General features: G+C 37.4%; 2 protein-coding genes and 1 long non-coding RNA gene across 6 annotated transcripts in view; 2 read left to right on the forward strand and 1 right to left on the reverse strand.

The window, feature by feature from the left end:
* Positions 1 to 27,157, forward strand: part of RBFA (ribosome binding factor A) — a 399,231-nt gene that overhangs the window by 62,927 nt on the left and 309,147 nt on the right. The window lies entirely within an intron of this gene.
* Positions 1 to 27,157, reverse strand: part of RECK (reversion inducing cysteine rich protein with kazal motifs) — a 47,911-nt gene that overhangs the window by 3,775 nt on the left and 16,979 nt on the right. For 2 of the 4 annotated variants that reach the window (XM_030265617.4, XM_072924207.1), the window contains exons 6-19: positions 26,955 to 27,002; positions 25,864 to 25,905; positions 18,026 to 18,059; positions 17,003 to 17,200; positions 16,321 to 16,588; positions 14,708 to 14,887; positions 13,568 to 13,780; positions 12,778 to 12,914; positions 12,171 to 12,311; positions 10,078 to 10,266; positions 5,248 to 5,370; positions 4,607 to 4,778; positions 2,349 to 2,541; positions 978 to 1,188 (exon numbers count right to left, since the gene is read on the reverse strand). In XM_030265617.4, the coding sequence (XP_030121477.1) occupies positions 978 to 1,188; positions 2,349 to 2,541; positions 4,607 to 4,778; positions 5,248 to 5,370; positions 10,078 to 10,266; positions 12,171 to 12,311; positions 12,778 to 12,914; positions 13,568 to 13,780; positions 14,708 to 14,887; positions 16,321 to 16,588; positions 17,003 to 17,200; positions 18,026 to 18,059; positions 25,864 to 25,905; positions 26,955 to 27,002 (2,149 nt within the window). Of the gene's footprint in view, positions 1 to 977; positions 1,189 to 2,348; positions 2,542 to 4,606; positions 4,779 to 5,247; positions 5,371 to 10,077; positions 10,267 to 12,170; positions 12,312 to 12,777; positions 12,915 to 13,567; positions 13,781 to 14,707; positions 14,888 to 16,320; positions 16,589 to 17,002; positions 17,201 to 18,025; positions 18,060 to 24,208; positions 24,279 to 25,855; positions 25,906 to 26,954; positions 27,003 to 27,157 lie in introns of all 4 variants that reach the window. The other 2 variants (XM_072924208.1, XM_030265618.4) reach the window with 2 other exon arrangements.
* On the forward strand, positions 1,072 to 12,174 carry LOC140682340 (uncharacterized). Its single transcript, XR_012053958.1, has 3 exons — positions 1,072 to 1,371; positions 3,883 to 3,980; positions 12,001 to 12,174. It is a non-coding gene; the product is annotated as an uncharacterized lncRNA (long non-coding RNA).

Here is a 27,157-nt window from a genome sequence, read left to right on the forward strand (position 1 = left end):
ATCCTTCATTATTGTAAGCTAAAAACTGGAGGCACTGTTTGTACCACAAGATTTTGCATGGATGCATGCATATCACCTACAGAAATGATGCATTTCAAGAGCTAATAGTGCTTATGCACATTGCAAGCATTAATTTCTGCAGTTACAACACGTTGGAGAGTAAAATCTTTAGATAACAAGGGAGAAAAAGTGCTTGTCTGACAGACATTGTATTTCTCCAACTGTTTTTCCTCACCATGTCAGAAACCAAAGGGATAATATTTCAACTTTCTATCCATGCCTCTATATTAAATCCACTCTCCAACTTATATGTAATTCACATTCACAGTGACATTTACAGTACTAAATGTGATTATAAAACATGAAGACCTTTTTCAAAGGGGGTGACAAAGGAGAAAAATAAATAAAACATACATTTCAAGAACAGAGCTTTTCTTGCTCTGTGTATTACCTATGATTAGTTATTGTTTCATAAAGGAAGCACTTGTGAAAACAATAAAAAAGTGGCTCAAGCCAGCACACTGCAAAACTACTGCTGTCTTCTACAGCACTGTGAATACATACAGTATTTTACTCTGTCTTTTAATTAAATACCATCTTTGCCCTTCTGGGAACCCTATGCTGATGACAGCTCAGCATTCCACAATAGTATCTGTGCTGCCACTTCCGAAAAATTACTCACTTGATTCCTAGAAGCATCGTACCCTGGACACCACAGAGGTCACTCGTTTCTCCCAAACCCATCCCAGCTGACAGTCTCTAAGAGACCAAAGGAGCATCCCCCTAAATCCAAGGCCTTTCCACTTCAGGTTTACTCATCTGAGTCCCGTTACTGGCTTGTTTTAGCTCTAAGCAGAGTCATTACTTTATGCTTTCTGTTAATACAACATTCTAAAGGCTGCGTTTTGTTCCAAGTATCGCCCTATTTATCCCCAGAGCCCAGGGCACTCTCCCCTCTCTGCAGGGACCTGCCCCACCTGGCGCAAGGACTGGTTTGCAGGCCGTGGCAGAGAGCTGGGGGCAGCTGACGAAGGCACACTCGGAATGGAAGCCGTGGTCGGAGAGCGCGCCCACGGCCTGGCAGTGCCCCTGGTAGTCCACGGCCACGCGGTCGGCATAGGCGGCGCAGACGCTGCCGTAGGTCTCCCCGTTGTGCCCGCACACCGGCTCCAGCGACCTGCAGAAGGGCTGCAACACACAGCAACGCCGGCAGCATCAGCTCAGCCCTGCTGCACAAACTGCTGAGTAGTCTCAACACAAGGAAAGCCAAAGTTCATGGGAATTCACTACTAATGTTGTCAGAATTTTGAAAAGGTAGGAAAGCCAGAGAAATTAACCTGACAGTTTATGAATGGGCCATAAATGAAAAGGGTAAGTACTTCAAGAAGGTGACAGAGTCTGAGAAATGCACAATAAAACATATTTCAGAAACTAACAACTTTTGTTCTGTCCAATGCTTAAATAAAATGACTGTATTTAAATTAACTTCTAAAATAAACTAAAATCATTATAAATTCACTATACCTTAAAATATTCTAATAAAATTAATTTGTTAACAACTGATTAGTAACTTATTCATTCATCTTAGTGTTGTTTTGTGTACTTAAAATTGAGTGTGCGTGCACATGTGTTTCTAACACATTGTATATTTTTATATATCACTTATTTACCTATATTTCTTATATTTGTGTATGTGTTATTGTAAGGTGACAGAAGTAGCTCATCCAACACCACCGTAGAGAGCGGTGGGATGCAAAAACTAAACCTAATTTTAATCCTTCTTAAGGACTAATATGAAGACTAATCCAATGCAGACTAACTAGGAAATTATTACACACTGCCTAGTCTGTAAATAGATACTGAGCAATGAACTTGGTAAACCTGAGGCACAATCACACAAAAGGTAAAGACTTTGTATGACTGGGCATTATTTTATATTTAAACAAGTTTAAGTCAGAATTAGCATTTAAGTAACTATGGAATTGCACTAATTACTGCAACACACCTTAGCGTACAAGCTTTAATAGCATATATAGGAAGATATAAATATCAAGAGTATTACCCCTAAGAAAGCATAAGTAGAACTTTTGATTGGCTGTGAGACAACTGTTAACTAAAGCAGAGAAAGATTTGACAAAATTCTGAAGATTGTGAAATTATTTTATATTAGTTAAAAATAAGTTTTTAGATTACTACTTTTTATTAGAACATTTTATAAGCTATAAACCCCAAAAAGAATACTTAAAAAAAGACCCAAAGAAACAAACCACATTTTAAAAATAAAATAGATAAACTGAACACCAAGTAACAAAGAAGATTTGATACTTATTGCCAGAACCACTTCCTACCTGGCATGGTCCTTGGTATGCTAAACTTTTTCCTTTTTGGTACAAAGTACACAAGTTAGTGTATTCCACATTGTCTGTGTCACAAACAGGATCCCGTGTCTGGTCACAATTTAACTGCCTTGGCACACATTCATGCTGGCTGCATTCAAACTTCTCAAAACTGGTCAAGCAAACTTGTTTCTTTGGTATGCACCTGCAGAAAGCCATAATAATTTCATGTCATGTCATGGGATTATTTTTTGAGGGAAAATATTTTCAGTGAAATTTTCTCCAGTGCTTTAGAACTAACTGTGGCGCAGCAGAGCTGCAGGAAATACAAGTGATAGAACACTCTGAATAGCCCTTTTCAGGTCTCATCACAAACCTGGGACAGTTTCACACCTCGTTTACTCAATGTATGTCAACACAACTGCGGTTTCCACTAGCATTTATCTTTTACCAAGTATTTTTCAATGGATTACTGACAAATGCTTGGAAAAACTTCTTATCTACTCCCATACTTCATTTTGTATATGAATATTTAGAAACATGTAAGCTACAGAAAACATGGAACAGCAAGAAGAAAAGATTCTATTGCAGAGGTCTAGTCTTGCCCTTCTCTGAGAAAGGGGTGAAAACAAGACCTACAAGATTATATGGTTTCAATTACAAATATCTAATTGGATTCTAGCTTTGGAGGTTTGGAATATTGTACGACATCCCATCTAGAGGATGACTGCAAACAAATAGAAAAATCTTGTATTTACCCTTTCTTACCATCCATTCCTCTGCAGCCTTCAGAGACAAGTACAGACAGAAAACCAGCACAATTTCTTTCCCTTTTCAATAAAACATGTACCTTCCACAATCTTATCTGCAAAACATTTGGCACAGGCCCTGCAAGGCATCCCTCTGCTAGAGAAATGCCAGCCAACGCAGTCTGCTGAGCAGGCTGATAAAAGGTCTCATGGCCTCTCTGGACAACTTCCTCCTTCAATAAATTACAGCAGTGCTGCCACCACTGGATAATGCACAATATGTCCTTATTCTCTGAGTGCTGCACTCCCATGCATTACAGACACGCCTCTGATATTAGGGAAGGCTCGGAAATTCTGAGATTTAAACACTTCACAAGTGGAATATAAGATCCTAAAGACATTCCAAGTGCATCAGGGGCACTTTCAGATGAGCATGTTCAGTTTGAGCAGTATTATCAAACTGACCCAGAAAAATGTATTGTGTACAGTCCTTTACTGAAACTACAAGCTGAGGTTCTAAGCATAATGATATTTTGAAAAACTGGAAAGCCTCTATGTACTCTCCAAATTTCAAACACAAAAAGTAAAAAATGTTTATCCACAATGCAGGTTTGAAATTCCAATTTTGAATGCCATTATGGCTGTAACAGTTACAAAATTACAGTGTTTTCTCAGTATTTTTCTGCATCATGGCATTTTAAGCGCAGAAAAAGGAAAAAACCCTAAAATTGCTACAATCAGCTTTCATGAAAGCACAATATTACACAACTTACTTTGATGGCTTTCTTTCAAAACAGAAAAATGCACTAATTCAAAGGAGACTGCAATATTGCACAACACTGGGAAAACTGGAAGACAGAGACCAATATTGTGAGCCACAGACTCTGCAAGAAAGGTCAGATTTTTTTTTTTTTTTTTTGCCTGACACTAGTACAAAGCATATTTTTGTTTTAATATATTTGTCTATGCAGATTTTGCTTTTCTTGATGTTAAAAAACCAGAGGTTGTACAGGCATAGTTTTCACAAGATTTCAGCCTAAGAAAAAAAAAGGGTGATTGATATTTTCCTATTTTAGAGACAAAAAGCACAGATTGCTGAATGAATAAGCAAGACTGACTCCAAGTCTTGAATTCAGATGTGGGTCTTCTTTGTAAACTACTAAAAGGTGTGAAACAAAGTAGTAAAATGACAGTTATTGCCATTTTGACAAAATTTGATTCTCCCACTTTTGAAAGTATATGTGAAGTCTTCTTTATTGCTAAACTGAGATCGGCATAATGAATTTAATTGACATAGCATTACAAAACTGGAACCAAGAACTAGCAGTTATTACAGTCCAATATTACTAATGATGATAAATAAAAAGCAGCTACTTCAAACAGTTATTTTTTATTGGAATAGCCCCAAGTAGAATGCCCCAAGTAGAATGCTACAATATACAACACATTCAAAGAACACATAAATCTGCTTTATGAGTGGATGAAGCCAAAGAAAAGCTGAAAAACATATTCTGCTTTTACCTTTGATTTTTATTACAAGGGTTTGGGTTGCAAGGATCCTTGGAAATACATGATCCAAATTCAAACTGGTTGTCATGGAGCCCAACGCAGCGAGCTATGCACGCGCTGGGATATGTGCGCCCGTTCTGGCCACAGACTGGGACAAACTGGTCCACACAGTTACAGGGCAAACCTGCAAGAGCAACACACAGAACAGGGACTGGGTGCACACTCATTTTCCACGACACAAGATACATAAGGCACCACTGAGGCATCTTGCCTTCAGCCCCTTTCTCCCACCTGCCATTTAGCAATGCTGGAGCACAAGGAGCAGGAAGAGAAGTTTGTGTCCTGCCTCTTTGCTCATTCTACTCAGATTTCTCCATTTTCCCCCTAAACTCTTTATCTCTCATACCTAGTGCACCCTGTATCTACTTATTTTTCAGTATTACTTGAGGTCTTATTTTTCAGTATTGATTTTCTTTTTTAAAGTATGTGCTTATTCCTGCAGTGCAAGTTGGATGTGAGAAAAAGAAATAGTTAAAAAACCATAATCATAACAAACTATCGGGTGCTTTCCATTAGTACTGCAGAAAGAATTTAGTTGATAACTCCTGCTCTAAAAATACTCAACTTAGAGTTTTCATGGTTTGGAAAGTTACCTGTAAACTTCCGACGTTCATCATCTGAGCTGTGCTCAGTTAGGCACTGACGTGTTGAACAAATCAAGTTTCCAGCAAAACAGGAACAGACATTGCAATCTATATTAAAGGAAGCTCCATGGCCTTCAAATAAATTAAGTAAATACATACAATTAATGCAAATAGACCCAAAACCTACATATTCATATGCACTACACAGATATTACATTCTCATAAATTGCTTCTTTTCAGTATATTTTCCCACTGAAATTTCCATCCTTATTTTTTCAATAGATTTCAAGTTTTGCTTTATTCACTTACAGAAAAGTCTGTTCACATATGGTTTTGATTAATTAGTTAACCACAGAAGCAAGCACTTAGTCCTTTCAAAGCCTGTATAAATCAGGTGTTCTGTTTATTTTTTTAAAGAACAATAAATTCTGGCTAGCAAGTTTCATATTTTCTTAAAGGTAAAGCTTTTGTAAAGACACATTGTTCTAATTTAAATTTACATAAGCTTCCTAAACTTTTAGTCTCACACATAAAGCACAACTTGTATGTGTCTGCCAAGAGGTAAAAGTTCCAAATGCTTCATTCCAGCCTTCATTGGATTGGAAAGTATTTTGTAAGTCAGTAACATTTTCACACCTGAATCTAAGAATCAAACTGCAAACGCAGAGGATTTTTCTTCAATTTAGCAACTCCAGTTTGGTTTTCTGAACTGCCCATATGACTGCCCTTCACCATGATATATGCTTTATATCACATCAATTCATGTCGAAGACAGACTCTGATCTATCCGTAGTCAAACTGGTTATTGAAGACTATCAACAAGTACACAGCTCTTGAGGAAAACATAATAGTAATTACCTTACAAAATAAGGTAACTCCCTCTCATCTCTTTTCAAAGGGTTGAGATTGAGAATGAGAATTTAAAAGAAAATATTACACTGGCACATGGAAACCCCTCAAGACTGGAGCAATTCAGAAGACAAATGAGGGCAGAACAAGAGGGGGTGGGAGAGAAAGCCTCTGCAGCACAAAAAGCTCTCTTTACACCACAGTACTTCTCAAAGGAGCAAAGAATTTGCCAGCAGAGAAGAAGAAAAGCTTAGAAGGTAATGCCAAACCCAGGATCTCAGGTGATTCTTCTGAGTACTTGACTTTGGATCCACCTGAAAACTGTGCAGTGCTATTGTCTTTCATTGTCAAAGAGTGCACACAGCAACCTGTCCTCATCAGTAATCATTTCATTGGCTGGAGTCAACTCACAACACAAAAAAACCACCAGCATTATTCAAAACATTCAGAGTTGTTTTCTTTATAGAGAACGGTTTTAAAAAACACAGTTCAGATGTTATGTCTAAAACCTTTTTTTATATGACTGACATATAAACCAATGAAATATAGTTACTGCAAAATATTTACATGGTGAACATAAACTTTTAATTCTTTGCTTTCAATGCATCATCTAACAAATTTGGAACCTAGTAATTTTTATTTTTATTACATAATACCTAGAGTCTTAATCACCACAAACACTTCATAAGTCACTATGGCAAAAGAGGAGCTGTCTGGTTTTGGGGTTGCAGTAGCTTGTTTGTTTGTTTTTAAATGGACAGCACTTAGTGAAAACCTACAGCTACACATATTGTTATGGTTCCCAAAACAAGTGAGAGCTGTACACTGTGCAACCATAAAATACAAATACAGCATCACACATCTTTGTGATTATTTTTACCAATAATGTGAAAAACTGCAGGTTTCCTTGGATAGAATGGTCCATAAAAAGTCACAGTCACCATTTAAAAACTGTATTTGTTAACAACTGTATCTTAAAAGCATCCACTTTCACCAGATATTTTCTACAACTGCCCATCAAATATATTGTTAATGTTAAAATGTTTTCATTGTTCTGCTTCCATGAACAAATAGTACCAACTCTGAAAAAATAAAAAAACCCAAAATAACAGAAGAAAAGCTTTAAGTATGTTTGGTTGCTTTTTATCTTCTTTGGACAAACAACAAAAACACAGATTCCAAAATCCGCCATTCCATTCCCTGGAATACTGCAGGCAGACTTTCCTGAGTGATGAAAATAATAGTTCAATTGCTTATTTAGCTCAACATGGTATCTTTTGTGAGAAATAAATATCCCAATTTCCTGCTCTTTCATGATTTAGGGTTTGGTTCCCAATCTGAAAATTATGTTTGTGACAAATGAAACTACAATAAGTGCCTTGCTTCTTAAGTTTTACTTAATGTGAAAATAACTCATATCACATGATAAAAAAGAAGCCTCAGTTATTTCGGACTAATGAGATATTTTTACCTTGCTTTAGCTCTGCTTGTGCAACAGTCTGACAGTAATTTAAAAGGGCTGATTTACAGACACTAAACAATGTCCAGTGCTGAGATATGCAACTGTTCACCAGCAGAATATCTCTTGCTTGCTGATTAAAAGACACCAATTTCAGATGGGTCACAGCTCAGCACAGTCTCCATTTTACATTCAAGACCTTTTGTAAGTTCCCCCCTACCTTAGTAGAAGCTTATTTTTGGTTTTTTTTTCTTTTCTTTTTCCAAGATTATAATGTCAGTCTGCATGGCAAAAATACACATTTAAAGCTCTAAAGCAAAGCGTAAATCTGAAAATAAATCAATATAGTCTTCTAAGAACCTGTCACATCTCCTTGAACTCCTTAGATTGTCAGATTAGGTAGAACCAAATTAATCCTTGTTACCCATGCCAATTTAAACAGGGAGTTGCCATGGTGAGGAAGACTTTAAAAAGCCACAGTGTTCAATGCACCTTCATCATCATCATGTATTTGCTTCCACGTTTATTTTTAGACATATGTTAGCCCCATGGATAAATATCTTAAACTATAATTCTTATGTAACAATGAGATTGTGCAAAACGTATTAGGGGATGTTAAGTGGAAGAGCCAAAGAAAAGGAAAAGGAGGAATTAGAATGAATCAAGTAGGAAGATGTGTGGGAAAGCAAAGGGACGAGGGGAAAAAGAGAATGGTTCAATGTAGACAGGTAGCTTAACAGTATGCTTTTCTCACTAAACCCTATACGTGATCACCGCAACCTATCCTATATTTTTATCTAATCCTATTTTTACTTTTAAGATGTGTGCTTTCTACTCTGAATAGTTGCACAAGTATTTACAAACCTTAAGCTGAATGAATCAGTGTAGCAGTCAGAGGCCCTGCAAGGCCTCCCTGGCAGTCACTAACCAAGATAAGAAATGCCTAGTCACAGTGACTGGACCAAAGAAGCCCCTCTTCTGCATTCAGACCCTTGTTATCTCTCTGTAAGGCTATAGGTCGTATTCTCCTCAACCCTGGCCATTGGACAATTTCCAACACCCCTGTACCCTATATCAACCCCTGTCAGGGTCACTTGGCAAGACCCTAACAGTGTGAAAGTTCTTTTTCCCCCAGCCCGGCAGCTGAAGATGTCTGGAACGCATGAAGCTGAGTTTTCAAGGTTGTTTATTTTTCCTTACCTATAATAGCTTCTCTCTGACCTGCCGAGGTCCAGCTAGCACAGAAGCCATGGCAGTCTCCTCTGAGCCCCGGACGTCTCCCACATTATATGCTCAAAACTACGTGCACTGTGTTTACAGTTCCTGTACCAATACCTAAGATCTATGTTGGACAGTGTGTCCCTATCCTAAACCAGTAGAAAAGTGTCACCATCACACCGAGACGTGGAGGACAAGAAGAAGGAAGAAGAAGCTAGGGTGCGCCCAGATTCCTCCCTCTTGTACCCCTGAATTTCATTCTAAAAAATCCCAAAATTCTGCTTTTCCACCCTGTGTCAATTTATTTATTACATCATTCAAACCCTTTTTGCTTGTAATTCCTCATATAAGGCCGGCAGCCTCTCCCATGGGTTAAAATAGAATCCACAGGTGTTTTTCATTTGCTGCCAAGGTTCCTGGGCTCTTTGCCAGGGGCTCGAGTCATCCAGGGCAGCCAGAGGGATGCTCTGGAGTCCGACAAACCCCCATCTCTGCCCAGTTCGGCAGAAGAACTGTCCCTGCACCCCTTCACAGGAGCTGAAATTAAAGGACACCGCTGTGGAACCACATACAGACTTCTCCTCTCCCCATCTCCCTGCGTCTGTCCGAGGAACCGGCGAGCACAGAGCTGAAATAACTGAGAGCTGAATTTACCAGAGCTGAAATCACTGAGGGCTGAATTTACCAGAGCTGAAATCACTGAGAGCTGGATTTACCAGAGCTGAAATCACTGAGAGCTGGATTTACCAGAGCTGAAATCACTCCAGAGTTGCTCGCTAAGTTGCCTGCAGCTGGGAGCTGAGCCAAGGGACCCAGCCAGGCTGAGCCCAACAGCCCAGCACTATCCGGACACCCACGGCAGCGGCTGTCGGGGGTCGGATGGACCCCCTGCTCCAGACTGCATTGTATCAGTAAGCAGGGAGAGAGGTCTTTGCGCCACCCACTGGAGTGGAAACACAATCCTTGGGAGTTCACTGGTCCAGATGCCACAAGCCAGAAGGAAGAAAAAACCCCCAACAAAACCAAAACAACCCCTCACCAACCATTTGGAGCTAGTAGAGAAATCATCCCACACTAAAAAGAAATATTGTACTGAGAATACACTTCACACAGGACTGTGATTGATTTGAGACAGGCACAGTTCAGTACTGATTTCAACAGTGGAACCTTCCAGCATATGTAAGACTTTAACCAGTACTAAATAGAAGGATGTAATCATCAGCTTTTGTATTTTCTAATACTCCAAATTACGTAGCTCAAAAATTCCTTAGGTAAGGAGCAGGTGCTGGATACATCACTGCTGTATTACTTACTTTTCCTTTGTCCTCCAACAATGCAAGATTTCTGGAGGTCAACACAATGCATTTCCATACAGTTCTCCAGCAAGCCACTGTGTCCACAGGTACAAATCTTGTAACACCCAACATCACCAGCTGAGGATGGAACTTGGATAAGTGTACCTTGTCGGACAATAAAATCGGAGGCTTCTCCCAGTTTGCAGCCTGAATACAAGGAAAAATTTTAGCTCATAAGTAGTAAACACGTGGGCAAAGTGCCACTACTGAAATTAATTACTACACTGACTTGCAAAAAATATAAGGTGTTCTTGAGCAGCCTTACTCTTGCCCATACCTTCACCCATTTCACAGAAGCAACAAGCAGCACAAATAGAAGACAATTGCTTGAGAAAAAGTTCTGAAGTATCTGTAAAGAGGTTACTTTTGAGAAATAGACTTGAAATTACAATAATTCTCAAGTATTAATTTTTCAGCTCTGTAGTAGTATGAAACATGTTATGTAACAAATACTCCACGTGCTTCACCATCTCCAATACAGAATTTGAATTAAAGGGTCTCACAAGCAAAGCTCAGTTATTTCCCTTCTCTCATATATTTTATTGTGCCTTTCTTCTCTACTTGTACCTCTTAAGCGAACACTGAAGGATTCTTACAAGAGATGTGAGGGAGAAATGAAGAGAAAACAGGAAAAGTGGATTTAAAAAAGAATGGGAACGAAAAAAATCGGTTTTAAAAATTGCAGGGAAAAATAATAAAAATAAATAGCCGGTTGAAATAACCCTACAAGGGGTGAACTGCAACAAACCCCCCGAAACTTTCAGCCAATAAAAAGACTGAAAGTCTTTAAGAAGTCTTTAATTAAAATATAAAGTCACTTTCCAACCTTCAGAGGAAGTAAATTGTCTCTCAAAAGCTCTGTATGAGCTTGTTTTCAGATGACTTTGAATGACTTATATAGCAAGTGAAGACAATACAACCTGTATGGTAATATGGTTCAGCTTTCCAGGAAAACAAAAATATTTGTAAGGGTCATAGAAACATAACTAAAACAATATCCGTAGGCTCACACAAAGAATGAGCTGAAGTCTATCCTCACTTTTAAAAGAGCTTAAGTAGAACAGATGTATGAGTGAAACAAAATCCAGCTTTCCTTTTTAATTAGGAACCACTGGGGAAACTGCTGCTCAGCTACAGAACTGCTGGAAGAAAAGAGGCTGAGGGAACTGATGTGAGACAGCTATGGCAATGTTCTCTATCACCTCCTCTAGAAAGGAGGCTGCTCCACACAATTCAGTGTAAAAATTGAGTGAGAGCATTACTCTGACTTGTTCAGTCACACACGAGTCAAGTGATCACCAAATGCACACTTCCCGCACTGATTCAAGAACCACAGCTGACCCCTCATGTCACTGAATGACACATCCTGCTTTAAAGGAAAGGGGAAAACTGTGGCAAGCACTACCAGTGCCTAGTGCCTAGGGCAGAGCAATGAAGGGGTTGTAGAAGTTGGACATTGCAGAGACTCACACTTCCTTTTGTAGGTTTGATCCTTGTTAGTGACACCACCCAGCCTGCCATTTCAAAGTCAGGTACCTGAAACGCATTTTGCATGAGGCTCTCTCCCCAGTCAGCTCACGTTTACACATTGTGCAGAGGTTAGACAACACCAGTGCTCTAAAAAAGCAGTTCCCAAATGACCATAAGTGATTTCTGGTGAGGTGCAACCACATTACAAGTGTCACTGAAGGGAGCAGAAGCAGAAATGCTGTCAGCTGCACGTCCAGACATCTTTCGTGGAAGGGCTGGGCATTGGGTCAGTGGGAGGGGAGCTGTGGCACTGCGCATCTCTTGGTTCCTCTGGGTTGTATTCCTCTCTTTTTCTTATCTCCCTTTTCTTCAGCAGCACCATGACAATTATTATTACTAACTTTATTTCAGTGACTAAACTGTTCCTGCCCACGCCAGAGGGGAAAGTGAGTGAGCGGCTGTGCAGTATGCAGGAGCCAGCTGGGTTAAACCATTGCACTGCAGTTCACTTCAAAATCCTCAACATTTCAATGGTACGTTTACCTGCAAAATTCAGTAAAAAGAAGCCCAAAAAACCTTACCAGGCACACACAAATATGGAAGACACAGCTCTCCAGATTGACATCCTTTTCTATTTACTTCACATAGCTGATTAGCTGCACATGGGTTTGGATTACATGGATGTGTGACATCTTCTACAATGTTGCCTAAAGAACTTGGGCCTGAAAACAGAATACACATCATCTACACTGATTTAAATGAGGTTTATGTTTCTTCAGCAAAGCATAGCATTTCGTACATCCAGTAAAATAATATTTTTGACAATTCTGTGAATTTTTTTTACTTTAATTATAAATGTAGAAGTGTGATATGACCAGGTAGTTAACTTATTTTAATAGTTTAATCCACAGTCCTGGAAATAATGATCCAGATGATCATTCACAAGCAAAATATATTTTCTTTATCTTGTCTGCCCAATAATTTTCTTGTCACATATGTCCAATACAAGAAGAAATAGAAGCAATGAACTATGGCAACTAGAAAACTCAAATTTTCTCTAATACACAAAATAAAATGTCTCAAATTCAATACAATTTTAAGATAAATAATGAAGATTATTAAAAGTAATGACAAGCATTCAAAGTATCCTGGTTTCTAATTTTTCTGCATAGGGATGTTAGTACTTACTCAGGTAAGTATCCAAAGGTATACAGTTCTCCAAGTCGTCTGTTGGAGATAAGAGCTCACAAATACTCTCAGCTGAGTGGCCTTCAGGGAATTTATTATGATCTCCACACTTCTTCAGTATTTCCACACAGTCTGATCTACAGGTAAATAAAAAGACAGAACCATGAAGATTACTTGAATAAATAAGGGCTTATATGAAAAACATTTCTTTCTATGTTATTCCCTTTCCTGAATCCACAACTTTCCCAATAGGCCTCACAGCAGAGTGTTTATATACACATATGCTACATTTTATGTAGGAGGAAGGAACAAATTTGTGACACAAAGACAGAAACTACTGCTTGTAGTACTCCTCTTTGACTTTGGGCTTGGTGACCTTCATTTTCTATGGCATCATATGCCATCTTCCAAGACCAAGCACTTCCTTAATTTACTAATGTCTAATATGGCTTGACCTCTACCTCGCTACCTGCACTATTGACTGCTCTTTTTTCTACTCAATCACCTACTTTCAAAGATTTAAGACCCCACAGAGAGCCAAAATAACTCAAGACATCTGTTTTTTTTTTTTCACTTTACAATGCAAGCATATACATCCATCCCATTAACAGGAAAATATCTTAAAGTGACGGAGATTCAAGCAACGGCAACCAAACAACTTCATATTCCTTCCATGTTTGCCTTGCCACGTTTTCCTAACATAGCAAACACAGCCCTACAGCTTTTTAGTTTTCATTAAAATCCTTAGTAAAACCTGTAAAATGGTTTTTGTTTTCCCCACGGTACTTACTTGCAGATAATACTTCCTCTAGATTTGCTGTGACACGGTTTAATCTGTAGGGAGCAGGCAATTGCCTTCCACATTTCTGGTTGGCATGTTTTAATATCAAGCACAGGAATATTTATGAAAGGCATCTTAATACTCCCTTTTTCCCATAGCTTCATGTCATTCATGGCTCCCTGGTCTGACTGAGTATTGCAGCTTCTAAATAGTTCTGTTGGTCTTAAAAGGAGAAGGTAAGATATAGCATGTATAGCATGTATAAAAAAAAATAAAGTACCCCACATTTTCCCTTTTCAATGTAAGAACTGTTCCTACATCTTTCATATGGCTTGCTTTTTGTGGTATACAAGCAATTAATCCCTCCCACAGTTAAGCGAGATCAAAATAAATTTGAAATCTGTCTTAAAGGAAGACAAGCTCTTTAAGACTCAAGGCTGAAACTCCCTTCTCACCTCTAGCTCTTAGATCATATATCACTTTAATATTTCTCATCTAAAGTTGACTTAAGAATAAATATCTTAGCCCAAATATCTCTGTAATTATCTCTGTTTCTTAGTAAATCACTAATGCAAGTTGATTTATGAATTATATTTAGCTAGGCTTAGGATTCTCCTGTAACACTCATGTCACAACATACTATTAAGAAAAAAAAAAAAAGCCAGTGATCTCTAATAGCTAAGAAAATTTAGGGTTTTTTTTAAACTCTAACTGTAACCTTGCAATTATTTTCAGACACCACTTTTAAATCACTTTGTCCTATAAACCCACAGAAACATCTCTGCAAAAAAGGAATTTTGAAAATGAGTAACATGTAAATTTAACAAACACTTTAACCTTATTTATAATATACAACATTCCAGTAACCATGACTTACTTGTCTATGCAGTAGGACAGAGGAATTATGCAGAGCTAATACACTGTGACATTTTACAACTTTTATTCTTGTGAGTTTTGTTACATCTGTTGTTAAATGCATTTCCAAAAGTTCATTCTAAAGAAAAAGTACTTATTTTCAAATTAACTAAAACCATATTGCAAAAAGAAAGCTACATACAATCTCAAAATAAATCTTAAAAACAATTAATTTTAATTTTGAAATCAAAGCATAGGAATTCCTTTGTAAAATATTCAGTGTCTCTCTCCTACCTGTTATTAAAATTAGTGCAGTAAGTAAGATTTCTACAGCCCAGCTGACAAGGTTCTCGTACATCTGCTAAACAGGTCAACATGGAAACTTCAACTGCATTATACTCACAAAAGCGATCAAATTCTTGCCAGCTCTGTGAATTGCCCCAGCTCGTGCTATAAAGTTTAGTGCAGAGCTCTCTGGAAACAAAAAAGAAATAGAGATGAAGAAAATAAAATTAAAAGAACAGCCATTCAGATAAAGCTCATCACTTCTTTGCTCCATCATTCTGCTTCTGCTCACCACAGAGCATTGTGTTAGAGCCCACAAAGTCTCCAAGGGCACCCAAATGTTGTGCTCAAAGCAAATAACCCATTTTGCTCAAGCACGTCAGCACATCTTTAAGCTAGTAAGATCAAAAGACTTCAGGATATAAAACTGCAATATCCAATAAAAATGTAACAACTGGAAACCTGAACGTAAAACTATCCCAGCTGATTTTACTGGTAATAAATCTAAGTTGCCATCACAATGAACAACTTCTAATCCCATCCTTCAGCTTCAAATCACACTTTCTCCTCCTACAGAATGACTGTCAAGCAAGATTCATTCCTTCTTTTGCCTTCTTCGGTGTTTGGGATGCTGTTTGCTGCTTTTGTTTGAGATGTTTCCTAGTGTCAGCAATACCCAGCCCACATTGTTTATGGCAATGTCCTACAAACTACAAATGTTTCCACCCCAAGATACGGGATTTCACTGTATTATTAGATCTCCTGCCTATTGAAAACTCGACAGAAGGATCCGTTTTGGAACTCATTGTCAAAGCAAGGAACTAAAAGATACTTACTTTATTAACTATCCTATGCTGCAACATTCTAAGAAATAATGTAACTCCATGGCTCTACTACTAAACCCAGTATAGATCCTGCAGCATTCATGAGATGCTGTTACTGGAAACTTTGATATAAAAGGAAGTAACAGCTCAAAAACTTTGCCACTTATTTGGACACATTGATGCATTTAAAATACAATCATAATCTATTTTTAAAGTGGACAGAAAACCACTTTAGACTAAAAATGCCTCACTGATTTGAAAGCATGCAACAATTTGCTGAAAATCTTTGTTTTTCTAAATGTCAGAATAGTTAGTTCCCTTATTTAATTACTAAATTACCTAAGTTATTTTTCACCAACAAAAACCAGAAGAGCATCTAGAAAGGAATACTGCCAAGATTAATTTAACATGAAGCAGCCAGGCACTTGAGAGTTTGTGGAGCAATAATCATTTGTCTCTCTTTAGCATCTCGTTAAGACCTCTTAACCAGAGGTTGCAATATTGGTTATTATGACCACAAGTATGGTACAAATTTCATTAACTTAGTGTTTCTGCTATAATAAGCCAGCGCCAAATGTAAGGAGAAATTGATTCTTCTTATAAAACAGTATGTTTTGAGATACAAAGTACTGGACAGAATACTCAACAGACTACTATCTGGTTACCTGAACCTGTATTTTTTCTAAGAATTCCAGAACTTCCTATTTGATGTACACAGCAAGATTCAGGCAAAGGCCAGAAACAAGACAAATTCCTAAGTACTTTCAGAATTGTAAATGAGGTTAGAGAGATACTGACCTACATGTGGAAGAATTTGCTTTAGAACAGCAATGGAGCTTAGCTCCATCGAGGCCTGTTGAAGGGGGAGGGTGCACAGTGACTCCTGGGTGAACAGATCTTGAGCTCTCAAGAAAACATTGCCAAAGTGGGTCCTGAGGGAGAGGCATGGTTTTACAGCCTTCTATAAGTCCATCAACAATTTCAAGCTCTGTTTTCATTGACATTAGAATTCTTTTACAGGCAGCCTGACACGCATAGTCTTCTGCTCTATCACAGCAATACAAACCTGTTAACAAAATAGTTAACAGTCAAGCACAAACAACATTAAAGATGCACAACATTACAGCCCTGAGAAATAAAAGTGCTATAATGTGTCTTCTCCTCCAAAGAATCTCAAATAACATTGCTTCTCCTAAATAGATACAGAATCAACTCTGGAAAAAAACTACAAAGCCAGTAAGTAAAAATTAAAAGTAAATAAAAATTATTAATGCACCTAAACCAAAAGTTATCATCATATAAATTCCTATAATGCTTGCACCTAAACCCAAGAGTTATCATCATATATATTCATATAATGATAGTAATATTTATACAATCGACTTCTACAATAACACATTTTATATAAAATGTACAAGAAGTACATTTTCAGTATCTTCTGTAACTTTCTTTCATTAAAGATGGATTTATTTGTACTTACTGTCTGTAGGGTTCCTCATTGGATATGACTGTGTGTAGTTATTCACGCAGTGTATAAGCTGAGGGCTGATAGATGCACAGTAATTTTCAACTGCTTTAATTTGTGACGGACCGGGAGAGGAATCTGTCCGAAAAATTGCTTGGCAATACTCCCGGCAGTTTGTATGATGACCTGCGTAACTGCAACAGACTGACCCCACTGGGGAAGCAAACAGACAAACAACAGAATATCTATGGGCTCCTACGCAGAGAGATGAAGAGATGAGCAAGTCTGACACACAAGGATGCTCAAGGAAATGAAAGAAAAAAAAAGAAGAAATTCTATGCTCTACTGAAAAACCTCTGTCTACAGAATGACTGGAAATATCTCTAACTAGCCAAACTACATTTGTTTGTCTGGCAGGAGAAAAAAGTCAGTATTAAAGCTGCCTTGAACTCAAGTTCAAGACAAGAGCAAGCCAGCTGAATCTCATTTTCAGCTGTTTTGTTCTTACTTTAGGTAACAAGACAGGTCCAATAATTGAATTATCAGAGAAATGCTACTAATAAACAAACAAATATCAGAGTAGTATTATTCAAAAAACCCAGACAGATGGTATTGGTGATTCACCCACTTTTGCTATGTTGTTAAATATATATAGTAGATCTTGAGAACAGTTTCTACTGGAATTAATTCTGAGACAGTGATTTAATTTTATATAAACAGATATCAGGCTATGAAACGTATGGTTCTTCAACATTTCAACTATGCATTTAATTTTGCTACTTAGCACACATCAAATGAACCTGCAGAAGAAAAAGATGACCGAAAAGACAAATACAGATACACAAATTGAAAACTGGTATTAATTACACAAATAGCCAAATCCCTTCATTACTTAAGACAATTTACTCATGGCTTTTGCTTATACAGGTCTGAAATCTACGTGTTTGAGTATATGTTCACCTACATAATCTTTTGTAGTTCAGATCAAAAATGAATATTATAAAGAAAAACAAAATAAACTATTCATTATATACTTACTTTCATTTCTGTTAATACAACTAAAGAGAGCATTCTGAAATCAAAACAAAAGCAGTGTTACAAGCCAGAAAATGTCAAATATTTAAGTATCCAGTCATTTGTTATAATGAGCTAATAAACATCTGGTATTATTTGCTTCAATTAGATTACATTAAAACAAAACCACTAATCAAACAGTGAAACCAGGAAATTAAGAGATAAAGGGTCACCAAAGTTCTGTGTGTACTCATAATAAAACAGATAAATATTCAAGCAAACAAGTAAATTGGAAGACTTTCCTGGACTGACTTAGAAATAGGGCAAATTGTTATAATACAGTGTCCCAAAATGTTGGGATTTTTTTTTAAGGACAATAATTTTAAAGATTCTATGTAGAAAAAATTATTCTGCACAGATGGATACATGCAAATAGGAAATCTCAACAAAATAACTCCATGACAATGTACCTTAAAAGCTAAAGTATGCAACCAACTCCCCTGAACTGCAGCCAAAAGGCACAGCTGAGAGGTCTCTAATCAGCAGACCAGTCATGGAATGGTTTGGGTTGGAAGGGACCTTAAAACTCATCTAGTCACAACCCCCTACCATGGGCAGGGACATTTTCCATTAGACCAGGCTGCTCAGAGCCCCATCCAACCTGGCCTTGAGCACTTCCAGGGATGGGGCATCAACAGCTTCTCTGGGCAACTTGTTTGAACGCTCACCACCCTCATCATTAAAAAAAAAAAAAAATATTCTTTGTATCTAGTTTGAAATTACTCTCTTTTAGTTTATAATCATTAACCCTTGCCCTATCTCAACAAGCCCTGCCAAAAAAGTTTGTTTCCAGCTTTCTTGTAGGCTCCCTGTGGGCACCAGGAAGTGCTATGAGGTCTTCAGGATCCTTTTCTTCTGCAGACTGAACAACCCCAGCTCTCTCAACCTGTCTACATAGGAGACATGCCCCATCTCTCTTTATGGCTCTCCTCTGGACTCATTCCAACAGGTCCACATTTTTCCTGGGCTGAAGACATAGCACTGGATGTAGCATATCCTGTACCTGGATGTAGCACTCCAGGTGGGTCTCACCAGAGCAGAGCAGAGATGCAGAATCCCCTCCCTAATGACTACTGAATTCTTGCAAAAAAACCCACAGTCTTCCCCACACTGAATAAGCACACTTTCCATTAAAAAAATTAGATACTGCATATAAGCTCTCTGGAACTCTATGAAAAGATGAAGTCATGAGGTTGAAATTCCAAAATGTAGTTGCCAGTTATTGAAGACTAAAATTATATGATTGTGAGAAAAGAGAAATTTGAATTTAGAAATATCTAACCTCTACAATTATCAGAACACCAGATTATAAAACCTCATCAAATACATTGATATAGTGACAAAACACAATCCTCATCTTTGTAAAATTCCATGTCTCCATTTCCCCTATTCTTATAATTAAACAATTTTGTATTTCACACAAAAGAGAGTATCTAGAGAAGAAAACAGAATCACCATCAGACTGATCCTGAATCGTGTGGGATTACAGTCTTGTTTCAATACAGGAAAGCACCAGATGTGCTACTACCTCTAGACATGGAAGACAGCTCAAAATGCAGACCTAGTTCAAGCTCAGTAGTTCACCATTCTTCATCTATTTTAATTACTTTGCATTGCATTGCATTGCATTGCAGAGAAGTGGGTATCCCAAATAATCTTGGAGCTATTTTTATGCAGATCTGTACTGCTGCAAACAGACAAAAATACAAATGTCTTAGGGATTAACTTGATTATTTTATTTTTCCTTTTGACTTGGATATTGTTTAGTGTGCAGGAATTTGTTTTTCATTGATATTTTCTACTTTCTTTCTCCTGAACACAAGATCTTAAACAGGACAGTCCCAATACTATAATGAGCAGCATCAAATTCCTTTTTCTAACACGCAGAAATTAATTTAAACCTTGGGTAAGCCATGGCAGATGTGGCAAAGAAAGGCCCTAAGAGAATAAACACACATCTAACTTGAAAGTGTAAGTAATTTTTCCACAAACAGCAACTATTTGTAATTCTAGTGATCATAAATAAAGCACAGACCTATTGGTACAACTCACACAAAAATTGAAAAATGTGCTTTACATAAATCAAAGCCCCAGATTTCATAAAGTAACAATTCAGATGTTTTATTTTCATGACAAAAATATCCTCTATTATATTTCAGATCTTTTCTGCCAAAAGCACATATACTACATTATTTCTCTCAGATTACAATGAATTTGCAGCAACATTCTTCATCCCAGCAGCACGTTTTCATTTGATTAACTTTAGACGTTCCCTTCTTTCCTACACACAAACCAATCCTATTATACATCCATCTGTGTAACACAGATGAGGGACAAGAGAATTAATGGAGAAAAACCACCGAGGTGGGGTCACCTCTGTAAAGAATGTATTTATACTGCTGCCTAAAGGCTCATGACATTTTTGTAGCACCATATATCCTTCACTGTGGATCCCAGGCAAAGGTTACCTGTTTCGATGGCCATCCGGTTTCTTTGGGCCCTGTTTCGATGTGGCCATCCGGTCTCCTTGGGACCTGCCACACACAACAACACTCTGCACCCCTGAACTAATTGTCCTCAGAAGCTGCTGAAATTTGACTTCTCCAGAGCTACTCTGCATGGAGCACTGGAAGGTGGCACACAAACCAGCCACGCAGAATGAGCACTGTAACTTTATTAATTAAGGCACTGGGACAGCAGAGGCTGCTGGAAAGTCTGAAGTCTGTCTGCCATGTTTACACAGAGTACTTGACCATACTGTTAGCACAAACAATACTTAGAATCATACTCTAATGCTGCAATAAACTCAGATAGAAGCTGAATGATACAAAAAAGTGATTCTAAAGCAGTTAATGAATAGTGTCACTTGCCCTGCTCAGAGGACACAAAATAAAGAAAAATGTTGATAAAATTATGGCATTTACTAATATTTGTCCTCTAAAGAAGGGCTCAAAGTGAGACAAAATTATCTTCTCACAGTGATTTCACACACCAATTTTATATAAGCAGGAATTCCTAACCTAATAATAAATCTTCTTTCTGTATTTTGAAACTACAGTTCCACAGACTGCTGAATTGCTGTAATAATCCTCACATTTCTGTTAAGAGGAAGTAGTCTGGCTTCTCTTTTCCACCTTGCCCCTGTTCCCAGCTGTACAGTCTTGTGTATGCGCTTACAACCTCACCTCATCATGACCTGATCTTTCTCACTAACCCTGATGAAAACTCATTTTTCTCATCCCCTAGGGTTTAAGTCAGCGATATCAACAGGTATAATACTATGTTAGAACAGAACAGAAGAAGCATTTTTCAGATACTGTCTTTTAGAAGGACCTACCAGATGCCAAAGGCAGAATAAGGCAAGGAAGGGGAGGGAATGCATGTGGAAAAATGGCAGTTGAAGGAAGGCATGGGAAGAAGTTCAGCTGCACTGAGTTGTTACAGCAACTCACCACATTTCACAAAACTGCAAGTGTCTGTAGCCACCACTAGAACGCTAGTTGAGGGTGCTGGCTTTGTTTTTGGGTAGGTCTGCATAATACTCAGTTTATATGTATGTATATACCCCTCACACATGTGAGGGGTATAGCTACATAGATATGAGATAATCTTAAAAAAAAATTTTAAATTAGCGTCTAATCACATGTTCATAAATAAAGTTGTTAACAGCATTAGACAGTCAGTCTGATTTGAATTACTAACTGCAACTTCTTTTCAGAATACAAGGTTCACCACATCGCTACTAAATTAGCACTCATAGCTAAGAGGTCACCAGCTTTTCTGCCCACTCAAGGTTCCTTTGGAATCTTTGAGTGAACTGGCAGTGAAGAAAGACACAGAAAACAAAAGGTGAAAGACAGATATAGGTAAGGAAAACCAAAACCAAACCAGCCAATCAATACAAAAACCGAACGAGGACAAAAGTATATTCTCTTTAAAGGAATGATTAAGTTATCAGGATTTGGGAAAACGATGGTACAAAGGCTGTGTACACACAGTCTGATACTCCGTTTTTAACATGTGTTGAATACTAAATTAAGTGAACAAAGATGGCAATATAAAAATTTCTAAAACACAATTATTTTATTTACTTGTGCACAAGTCCCATCTTTCAGACTTCTCTTTTTTTTAAAGCCAGGTGTTTCCAAGCCTGGTGATTAAAGCCAGTGAGAGTACGAGCAGAAGGAGTGGAAAGTGGCAGGCGGATACCAGCACCACAACCACGTACACCTTGAAGAAAATACTCCCAAAGATTTCTTTTTGGTGTAATGGAAAATGAAAAATGCTGTTGAGGTTTATGCAGCAGAGAACATTCTTCAATCTTCCCCACCAGAATCCCCCTGTAGGAAGATTTTAGCCAGTACTGCAGGACCTAACTGGTTTCGCTCTTTTTGGAGCTCATCAGCTGCAGGTAACGGCTCAAAATGCAAAAATGCATGCACCCCAACATAAAAAGAGCAGAACATTTTGCTGAAGGAAGAAGTCCTCTGCATTGTGAGGCATGCTTTCACATTATAAGCACATTTTTTCTAAATGGCTGCATCATGTGTCTTGAATGAAAAGCAACAATGAAGGTGTTGCTTCACGCCAGAAATTAAGAGTATTTTGAAAAAAAAAACCCACAAAAAATATTTTCCTCCCTAAAAAATATCATGGTATCTATATTCTACTAACTTTGGCAGAAGAATAACTTCAGTACTATTGTGTTGGGCAACCTAACCATGACAAATATTTGAATCTAGATCCTACCCAGTTAAGGCCATCTTAATTTATAAGTATTTCCTACAGTTAACAAATGTAATAGTAAAATGCTTAACTCTGTGCAGTTAAGGACAGAAAAGAAAACCCTCTTGATCTCCTCTTCACTTCATTTAATCTTTGAATTTATTGAGAGAAGATAGAAGTCAGAAGGTAACAGCATACTAAGGTTTAGTGGAATCAGCTGAAGTGTCAAATGATGGTGAACATCTGTTAAAAGCTTTAATAACTTGCAATAATAACAAGTAAGGTCAAGATTTTCCTCTATTATGTAAACCAGTAAAGAACTGAAAACATTTGCACAGTGAGATAGTACAAAATTTACAGGAACTCAAATTTTGGCAAGATCATTGAGTGTTCTATCAACCTTCTTTGAACAGCAGAGAATAGAGACCAAAAGCACCAGTAGATGACAATAACATTATCTACAATGTGTAGTGTATGGTCAGAGTCCATCCTGAATTCATTAAGCAGTATTTCCAGAGGCCATACACAGTCCTGTGCCTTAGGAGTTCATTAAAACTGTTTAGGAACCTTTAGCTAAACAATGTCCCAAACAGTTCCTTGAGTTATTATCTATTGTCTCAGAATAACCCACACGAACAATTAGATAAGAGATAAAACCTGATCACTGCATTTTTCAGCAGGTGTAATTAATAGTCAGCATTCAGTAAAATCTCAACAAAAAGGCAGGATCATATGACCCTAGAAGGAAAAAACAAACCAATACCATAGCAGAGTGAATACTTTTCTGAATCCCCATTACAGTACTTGAAGCTGCAGGCACTGCATTTTAAGTTTCTGTGTTTAAAAGCTGCAAAGTGAGATTAGTCTAGAGTGCTCAAATCTGTAATAGCAAAACTACCTTTAAACCATCCAGGGACGTCAAGTGTTCAGTACTGCGTACCAAAAGTAGTTTTAAGAGCAGAGGCTAAATAAGTGGTGATATTTTCAGTTGCATTTCAAATGCTTGGGAGATGTTAATAGTGCTCAGCTGCAACAAAGCTCTCACAGTGCCAATTAACTAGAGAAGTTGATATGTCTTATTTGGAACACATGAAGTAAAAACTGGAGTTCTTTCAGAGAGGTCAACTCACAATATGCAGTACACAGGCTCAAGAGCTGCAATCTAATGGAAACTTTAGTGCTACTCTTTCCACGCACCAAAAAAAAAAAGGGATCTTAAACACAGTAATAATGCCTTTACAGCTTATTTTAAGATTAATGAAGTATTTTAAGCTGCTCCTCCAAGCATGTATTCCATGTGGTCTTTTAAAAAATGAACCCCCACTTTACATGAAAGTTTTAAAAATTCAAAAATCAGAAAATCCTAAATGCAATCCACACCATCTCCACTTAGTTTTTCTTCTTCCTTTGACTATTACCTACCTTCTTTTTAGAGGAAGATGAACAGGATAGCAGAAAGCTGGAAGAAGTAGTGAAAGATAAAAGAACTGAGGTGCACAGAACTAGAGGAAAAATGAAGACAACAAAATGAGTATCTGAGAAGCAGAAGATGGAAAAAAGGACTATTAGAATAAAACCTTCAAAAGAAGGCAAATAAAATACCTTTTGGTAACACTCAAAAATACTGGGCAAGTTGTGTAAAATGTATTCATTTCTGTATGCAGTGCTACTTGAAAATAAAAATTGTTTAACAGGACATGCCATCTTCAAAGCACTGATAAAAAATGAATACCTTATTCCAACACAATACTTTTCTAAAATGTGTAAAATCTCCACATTAAAATAAATATTTACAGTAAAAGGAATGAAAAAACATATGATCAGCAGGAAAGGCATCTTCAATTAAGGCTGGCACATTAACGCTGAAGTGATTCTGCTACTGCACAACCTGAGACTCCACTTAGTGAGTTCAAACTTGTGAGGGCTCCAGCATGGAGTTTGGCTTTTTTTCACTGCTCTGAACCTTCTGCCCTACCCCTGAAGATTTACCCCCTTCTTCACCCTCACTAACTTAATGGGAAGCTGAAGAGTAACTCAAAAAGTCGCTTCCCTAATCACAAAAGATTACATTAGTGTACTATGCACAGTTCAGACTCTCTAAGCAGCTTGTGAAAATTCTCTGGGAAATCCTTATGTGGGTAAGATAACTAAGTTAAGAAGACTGGTAAGCTATGAGAGTGTTCACAAAAAACGGAATTATATTTTACATCCTTAATTCATAGAGTTTTTACTTTTATGTCATGTACTTAATTCTTAAATACCTCAGCAACAAACCTGAGAGCTGATTACCAAACACTATGATCCATACTGCAAACTAATTTTCTAATTGGATCCTCATTTTTAGCAAAGCATGAATTCTTAAATACAAAACCAAACACACTGTGTATGACGCAGCATTATGTGATTCACATGCTATTTGTGATCTCATGTCACCTCTTTCAGTTTGAAGTAGCCATTCCTTCCCCAGCTCAGTGCTTCCCCAGCCAACTCCATGGACTGCAAAGTACAGTACAGGACACAGAAGCTACTCACAGACTACAGAGGGCAAAGTGGCAAGAACAATGTTTGTTTTTTTTTTAAAGAATAACAGGGTGTGGGAAACTGCAGGTTCCCTCCAAAAGTTGTATTTGGAATCTTCAATCTTAGGCGTAACTTCCTTGAATTTAATTCAACCAATGAGCCTCTTAAGAGTATTTTAAATACTATTTTCCATGAGCACCTATAAGCCTGGATACATATGAAAAATCATTGTCATACAAAATTCTATCATAACTGAAGATCTAGCACATCAATTTCTGTCCCTGACACACTATTTGTATCTACTACACCTAGTCCTCATTAAAAAAGTTATTTCCTTCTTCCCTAATCAGAAGACTGATACTTTCTACTATGATTTTTCTCCCTCTCCTTCTCTTCTAGTCTTGCACAGATACCAAGCATTAAGGTTTTCTGTACAGTAACAGCAAGATCACTCCTGATTAAGAGTGAGACGCCCAGTTTTCAAAATTCCAGATAAAAACTGGTAAAGTAAATAAGACAAGTATGACCATTTTGAAATCCATTCTTTATTCTCTTACCTTTCCTCTCCCGTTCTCCTTCAACCCATACTGGACAACCTCCTACAGCAATGCAGAAATCCAGAAAAAAAGAAGGAAACAGACCAGCATAATAGAGGAGAAGCTTGCAGATGTTGACAGTATAGCATATTATAGCACGAAAGGAGACAGAACTACTTAAAATGAAAGTGCATTTCTAAGAGAAAAAGCTACAGCAACTTCAACCCATGCTAACTTCCACAGTGAAGAGTCTAGGAAAATACTCTGTAGATTGTTTAGATAAAAAGACAAAAGGGAAAATAAATTTTAAAAAATTAATTCAATACTCCCTGGAAAAAAAACAGGAAAACTGCTCTACTTCTGCCCAAATCAAAATAAAGGAAAATTTTCTCATATCCCAAACTGTTGATTATGAGCAGAACTGATGCAGGACTATCTAACTTAGGGCTGAAGGAAATTAGATAAAAGGGGGTGGAAGGAATCTGACTTCTAATTAAGATGAAGATCAAAAGAAAAGCAGTCCTTACAAAATAGCATTTCCATACACTGTGTTAAAAAGAATATAGGTAAAGGCAGATTTCTGAAGATACCCTGATGAGTAATTTTATGAGCAGAACAGTAAAAATAACTGCAAGCATCAATACTTCCACTGATGTTACAAAAAATTACACATCGAAATTATTTATATTCAGATAGGATACTTAAGGCTGCTCTACCCCGAGTTTATTTCATTAGGTCACTTTTAAGCTGACTCTCACTGTCCAAGCTGAAAGGTTTCTGACAGATTGAATGATCACAACAAATGCTGACTTTGATCAAAACTCCTATGAAATAAACTCTTTGGGAATCCAATTTGAAAGTTGCAACTTTTTCATATAAATTAAGGTATATTCAAGTCTAAAGAATCCAGAACAGTTTTACAGAATGTGATTATACTTTTATAAAAACTGTAGAGAGATAATTTACATTCATATGAAAATGAGCACATTCAGAAACACAGCTCTAAGACGACTGAACTTTCCCTCTTCTATAGGATATTTTTACAGGACTTATAAAATGATTGATATAAAAGTTGATTTTTTTTTCAGATATATTCAGACACAAAAACATACCTCATATTCCTTCCTGCAGACCTTTAAAACATCATTTTTTGCAGAAGCCTGAAAGACAGATAAATTTATCCATTTGTAGCAGAAAATGATAAAATCATGTCACAAAATAAAGCCCATTCTACTTTTAAATTTACTGCAATAACAATGGATTCATGATCTATTAAAAAAGTTCCTTTAAGAACCTAAAGAATCCATGTAAAGCT

The sequence above is a fragment of the Taeniopygia guttata genome, chromosome 2, assembly GCF_048771995.1.
Source record: "Taeniopygia guttata chromosome 2, bTaeGut7.mat, whole genome shotgun sequence".
In the NCBI taxonomy this organism is placed as follows: Eukaryota; Metazoa; Chordata; class Aves; order Passeriformes; family Estrildidae; genus Taeniopygia; species Taeniopygia guttata.